The sequence below is a fragment of the Hipposideros armiger genome, unplaced genomic scaffold, assembly GCF_001890085.2.
Source record: "Hipposideros armiger isolate ML-2016 unplaced genomic scaffold, ASM189008v1 scaffold_29, whole genome shotgun sequence".
NCBI classification, from domain to species: Eukaryota; Metazoa; Chordata; class Mammalia; order Chiroptera; family Hipposideridae; genus Hipposideros; species Hipposideros armiger.
Genome location: NW_017731379.1, coordinates 6,307,236 through 6,314,127, shown reverse-complemented (window position 1 = coordinate 6,314,127; position 6,892 = coordinate 6,307,236). Strand labels below are relative to the sequence as shown.

Below are 6,892 nucleotides of genomic sequence, written 5' to 3'. Positions count from 1 at the left end.
ATTATAAGATTATGGTTAGCCTCTCCCTTTCTTACTTCATTTTCCATTTAACCAGGCTCTTTCCTGTCTCTTTCCATTCAAGATGACTTTGCATGAAAACCGATAAACATTTTATCCTGATAAGAAACAATGTTCCTGTTAGTTGATATACCCCTGGCTCCATTCTCTTACAGCTTATCTTTCCTGAGGCTTATGACCCTTCCACCCATTCAGTAAGCAGGTCTCTGCCAAAGGTAAAGGATTATGATTATACAGTGATGGAGACTATTTACTACTAGCAGAGTTTTCTCAGTTGGTAGTTTTTGTACAATGAAATAAAAAATCAACTTCATTCATGTAAATTACTTAGCATGACACCTGACATGAGTATTATTAATATCAACACTACTGCAGTACAATAAGATAATATTTTCTCAGCAGCATTTGAATTAAACATTTATTTCCTTTATTCTCAGCCTTTTACTCTAAAGTCAGGACAGATAGAATCCCAACTTGAGTATTTTAAATGGGACAAAAGTTGTTCATCTTCAGAATGTATGTAAATGGAGATCTATTGTTATAAGGTGCAGAAAATACAAGCATGTGATTTTTTTGTTTGCTCTTACACAGATCCTTGACACTATATATTCTGAAGGTAGGTGTATTGCTGCCACCCATTTGCCAGCTATATAACTTTGAATGAGTTCCTTAATTTCTCAGAGTTTTGGTTTTTTTCACTTATGAAATTGGGGGGTAATACCAACTGTGTCTCAAGCTTAGAAGTACCTCGCACTAACATGCCGTAAATTCACAACAAATATTTCTTAAGCAAACATTATACTTGGTTAGGAATGCAAGGCTTGATAACACAGTCCCTGCAGGTACAGTGTAGTGTTGAGGATAGAGTAAAGGTACAAATAGTGTGGCAAATGCTATGTTAGACATAAGGCCACAGTGCTGAAGCATCTCAAGAGGGCATCTAATCCAGACTGGAACCGTCATGGGATGCTGACATCCTGAGCTGAATTTTCTAGATGTAAGAATCAATAGGCAGAAGAGAACAAAATGTCCCAGACAGAAACATCACATCTTCTATGATCCTTCATACACTCCATTTGACTTTTCCTTTTTAGTATTTTTTCCTTTGTAACCACCCATCCTTAATTGAAAGTGCATACACCTGTAATCAACTTGGTTTGTCAATGGATTCATACCAAATATTAACACCTTTGTTATCAGTTGAAACTATCTGCTACACCAATAATCAGTTTCACCTAAAGAAGGGGAGGAGTGAAATTTATACACTGTCATGAAAAAAGAACACATGGTAATTGAATAGCTGGCTCTAGTGAAATGAGCAGGGACTTTGAAGTCAAACACTTGTTTTTGAATCCTGGTCCTGTTGCTTTGCGGCTGTATGGCCTAAGCAAATTACAGCTTCTTTTAACCTTGGTTTTCTCATCTGTAAAATGCCTACACTAATTCTTAGGGACACTGAGGATTTGAAAAAGTCAATTTCCTGACCAGTGATTTGTGCCCAGTAAACGACAATTATGATTACAAATTTTGTCCCTGTAAAAGCCCTGAGGCAAGAGTGAAAGATAGGGCCAGCCGAGTGGTGCGATGGTTAAGAGCTGGCTTGGGATGCTAGAGGGCCCCGGTTTGGATCCCACATATGAGGGCCAGTGACACTGCCCTCTACAGCTAAGATGCTGAACAACAGCTCAACCTGGAGCTGGGCTGCCTTGGGTGGCCGGCGTGGGCGTGGGCTGCAGTCCCCTGCTGCAGTGGGCTGCTATAAGCTACCATGTATAGTTGGCAGCCAGCGTGGGTGGCTAGCAGCCGCGTGAGCAGCTGTCCAGAAGCCAGCGACTGATCAGCCTCAGCTGGGAAGAACGCAATGATGGTGCCAGCTTGGGCCAGTGAAGCAACGTCCTCCACAACTAGACTGAAGAACAAAAGGACAGCAACTTGTCTGTTCCCCTCCCCCGATTCCCCAATAAAATCTTAAAAAAAAAAAGTGAAAGATAAAGCTAATTATAATTAATCCATTGCTTGTAAGCAAACTACTTGAGCATTTGAAGAAGTTTACATTTGACATATTTTAGTTACAGTAGTTTGATTAGGAAAAGAATAAAAAATATGTCCAGATAGGTTCAGATTAAACCTTTTGATCACTGTTTTGCCCCTGCTTGCAAGTACAAGAATACCTTGTTTTATTGAGATTTGCTTTGTTATGCTTCATAGATGTTGCATTTTTTGCAAATTGGAGGTAAGACCCCCTCCACCGGCAAAAAGATTAGGACCCACTTTAATGCAGTGGTCTCGAACTGAACAGGCAACCTATCCAAGGTATACTTGCATAGGAAAAATGGATTACTGGCTGGCAGGACCAAACACAAGAGTTACACACCATGGAGGTTTTTATATGTGGATTGGGTTTATTGGTCTACCAAAATAAAATTTAAATACCTTCAGCTTTGGGGGTGGGTACCAAAAGGAAGCTGCCGAGTTCCAGGGGGAAAAATAGCGCTGGTCATTAATTGGCGTTGTGAAGCTATCACTTTATGCGTAAAGAGTTTCAAAAGAACACACGTGTACCCACCATCCAGTTTAAAAAACAGGACTCAATCTACTCTATTCACTAACGAAAATAGTTTTTCAAACGGAGGGGTGACGATGCCTTGCTGGTGGGCCGCCAGCGGGGCCCTCCAAAGGACCTTGCCAGAAAATGAATCAGTACCCCTGCAGCGGAGCAAGAGGCCATCCCAATCAGCACCAGAACTAGAATTGCACCTGAAAGACGCGCGGCGGCCGGATCACGTGACGAAGACGCACCACCCCTCCCCGGGGCGTGGGGATCACGTGGGCGCACGGCCCCGCCCCGTCGCCCTGTCTGCGGCGAGGTGGGGTCTGGCGTTTGCCCCGGAAGTGGCTTCTTCAGCTGACAGCTGCTTTTAAGGTGGCGGCGGCTGCGGCAGCAACTCCGGAGCAAGATGGCGCTGCGGCCGGGAACCGGAGCTGGCGGCGGCGGAGCTGCGGGAGCTGGCACGGGGGCCGCCGGGGGAGGCAGGTGGGTGCGAAGAGCTGGGCCGGGACCCGCCCTGCAGAGGCGAGGGGTGTTTGGCGGTTATAGAGGTTTTCGCCCGCTCCAACCCCTTTTGCTTTGGAACTGGGCTACGGGAGAAGGGTCGTTCCGGCGCCTAGGCCGAAGAGGGCGGATGGAGCCCGGGCGCCCAACTCCTGTCTTCCAGGCTCAGGGGCGCTGGCTGCTGGGGCCGAGCTCCGGGGAGCGAGCGCACCCCCAAGTGCGGGGCGGAGGGGAGGCGAAGGGGAGAGTCCGCTTGGCAGGGCAGGCACCTGCCGGGCTGGGTAAAGAAGGATCCCCGACACCTCGCTTCTTCCCCTGGCCGGCTCTGAAGCTATCAGGCTTCCCTTTCCCAGGACTTGACCAGGAATACGGCAGGGAAGGCTTTAAAAAATCTGCTCACAAAGCTGAACCACTGTTTCCAAGATGTGTGTGGGGCTACTATTTGTCTTTTCCCCTTTTAGAGCGTTTGTCCTTTTATTTCCTTAACACACGAGAAACAGCAAGAAAATCTGAACACCTTTGAATTAGTATTATACATAGAGCTCTTGTAGATGAAACTCTTAAGACTTGTCTTCTTTATTAAAAAAAACAATTTACTGTTAAACACAAATTACGCAGCTCTTAGAACAAAGGCCCCAGACTTTCACTTAGTCCTTAAATCCGTCCTCAGTCATATTTCAGCTAATAATGGTTCTCATACCCAGAACGGTAAAGGAGATGAGCATTTGCAACTTGACAAGTTCATCATTTTTGGAAAAATTTTATTCTGGGAAGTTTTCACTCCCCTATTATAATGACCCAGTCTAATTCTGTTTTGTTAGCCAAACACATACTTCATACATATTTGGAGATAAAATTTACTTTTTATCTCCAGCATCCTAAATTATCTTTGGAAAACAAAGTCTTAGTTTTTTTTTAATGCAGTGTCTTAATTTTGGAGTCATGAACAGTACAAAAGTGTTAAAGTCTTTAAAGTTAATCACCTCCTGCAGCTGCTTATATATACTAGGAAAAAAAGAACAGTCTCTTCAGTAAACCACCTGTGTGCAACCCCATTTCTCATTTCTTCTACATGTCTTTCACTTCAGATTTAAAACTTTTCTTTCCCCTTTGTTTTCTATTTCTAGTGTTTCATTAAAGTTTTTTCATTAATACTCTTAAGTCAGTTTCTGGCTGAAGACAAATGTAATCTCTATTTCTTTTCTATCTGTGATGACAGTCTAAAATGTTTTGAGTAGCATTAATTTGATCAAGCATATGATTAGTCATGGCACTAAGTTCTGGGAAAATATAAACTTAAAAGAATTGGGTATTCTAAGCCCAGGTTTTTTTGTTTTTTTTTTTTTTACTTTTTATATGCAAGGGGAAGACCTCAGGTGCAAAAAGTTGAGTGGATCAGTCCGCTTAGTTTATAGTATTTTTAACATCATTGACCCATGAACACAGATTTTTTTTATATAAACATGGCCTGAATTGTGATAGAAATTAGAATGAATGATTTAAAATTTTCTTTTCTCTGTAAAATTTGGTTGTAGTAACATCTGTATTCTATAGGATGTGGGGAGCGGGGGAAGTGGTTAAAATGGTTCTTACCTTGAATAATGTATGGTAAATGTAACATGTATTGGAAAACTTTCTGAGCCTGAGAGTCTGTATGCTTAATAAAGAATATTATGGTTTTTAGAGAGCAAGGCTGAGGTTATTTTATGAGGAAGCTAATATTATGGTAGCCTAAGTATATTTTAGGGGGAAAAAAAGGGAGCCAGGTAACCTCTGTCAGCTTTTCATAGAAAAAATTCATGAACTATAATTTACCATGTTTTTTAGATACTTGTCTGTGTTCTAAGAGACTAAGCAAAAAGTAATGGCATTTCCCAACTTTATTAATATTAGCCTACTTTTGATTGGTATCCTGAATAGGCTACTTTAGAGTAAATGGTAGAGTTGTATAAAGGGCAAAATTTACCCAAGAGATGAGAAGTATATTTATATTTTTAAAGTCAAGTACTGCAGAAAAAAAAAAGTTGAAAGATATTGAGTAGTCTGGATCCTTCTAGGATATTATCATTCGTGAGCTTGTCTGTTTTTTTCCTTCTCTTTTATAAGCTCCTTAAGGGCTTGCTCATCTTTTCATCTTCCACTGTTGCTAGCACATTCTAGTAGCGTACTCAAAAAAAGCATTCTGAAAATATGTGGAGATTCAAGCTACGTTGAAGGCAAAGCAGCAGCAGCATTTCAGCTGGGCCTCATTTGGAGGAAGAGTCAAGGGATTGTCATAAAGATGGGAAGGCCTAGTGAACACTAGGGATCAGCAGGTAGAACAGATGTGGCAGTGAGTGGGCGAGAAGATCATTGTGAAAGAAAGCTGAAAAAGAAAGTTGTGCTAAAACTGGAGTGGTCCTTGAATATAAACTAAGGAAATTCATTTTAAAGGGGAATCATTACATAGTTTTAATCTCAGGAATGGTTATCAGATGGTACTTTAGGAAGACGCACCTTACCTGGGCGGAATGAGCAGCTGGAGGTGGAGAGCTCCATTAGGAAGACTCGTAGGCGTCCAGGCCTGAGAAGTCAAGGCTAATCCAGATTAGTAGCAAAGGTAACTGAAAAGGAAGCATGAAGTAAGTGTGTAACAAGCAGAGCTGATAGTTGTGCTTTCACACGAGCACACCAGTAATAAATAGTGATTTTTACCTTCGAAATCAAATTGTTGGTCATCTTGCTGCCCAGTGTTTTCCCCATATTTTGCTCTCTTATCAATGTCTTACTTAGCTGCTTGTCTAACTAGTCTTTCAAGCATGTTGATGTTAGTGGTCTAAACATTTCAAAGAATCATATGAATGGTACATAGGTACATAGTTTGGGTTGTTAAATAATTACTGGAATAAGTCATGTTCATCAGTAATATTCTTAATTTAGTTTTTGTTTATGTTTTCAAAGTAACCTGTATACAGCTATACACCTGTTCTTGTCTATTTGGTTTCTTAGCTGGGACTTTGGGAAACTTGTGGTTCTGTGTCCTCATTTGACAGAAGGGAAATAGGATGGGGTGGTGAAGGGGATTGCATAGAGCTTCGCACTCACTCTCTGGCAGAGCTGGAAAAAGCATATACTCAAATTTCCAGGTTTTACGTAGCCACTAAGCCATATTGGTAACTGTAATCTTCAAGATTGATTTTGAAAAGTCTCGACAGGTTGATTACTTAAATACATTCCTTTAAGTTTATAAATCTTAGTATATGAATAACTTTTTAAAAATTGAGTACTATCGAATTTCAACTTACAGTTTAAACATTTTATCCAGTTAATACATTACTTAGCTAATATATCTTGTGTGCATATCAGAAAAGATGTTTACTATGCAGGCCTCTCTGGGTGCAGGCCTACTTTTCAGCAGTATAATTTGCTAATGGTTCAGATGCGCTGTAAGGTCGTAAATGACACACAACCAGATAGATATTCGACTAGAACTTTGAAAAACATCTTACAATTAAAATAGTTTTTTTTTTAGTATTTTAGAACTAAAAGACTCCAAAGTTTGGTTTTTAGCCCTTTTCCTAGGAAGGGGAGTGTCGTGCAGTAGAAAATGCAAGGGCACTTAAATTTGGCATACAATTCCTGGATTTCTCAAAAGTCTATCCAGAAACCCCCTTCAGATCCTTGACTCCCAGATTAAGAGCATTTCTCACTCAGAGTTTTTTCTTCTTGGAATTGCCTCGCATTTTCTTTACCTCCTGTCTCAAAGAAAGAAATCCCTCTTTTCAAAGCAGATCTCTTTTGCACCTTGCTATGTTACTACCATCCTGTCAAAAACTTTGTTTT

The 6,892-nt window shown here is 40.9% G+C and overlaps 1 protein-coding gene across 9 annotated transcripts in view; it reads left to right on the top strand.

Moving 5' to 3' along the window:
- Positions 1-2,869: 2,869 nt before the first annotated feature.
- SYNRG (synergin gamma) overlaps positions 2,870-6,892 on the top strand; it is an 81,573-nt gene continuing 77,550 nt past the window's right edge. For 4 of the 9 annotated variants that reach the window (XM_019636689.1, XM_019636690.1, XM_019636691.1 and 1 more), the window contains exon 1: positions 2,870-3,052. In XM_019636689.1, the coding sequence (XP_019492234.1) occupies positions 2,976-3,052 (77 nt within the window). In that variant the 5' untranslated portion in view covers positions 2,870-2,975. The remainder of the gene's footprint in view (positions 3,053-6,892) is intronic. The other 5 variants (XM_019636693.1, XM_019636695.1, XM_019636692.1 and 2 more) reach the window with 2 other exon arrangements.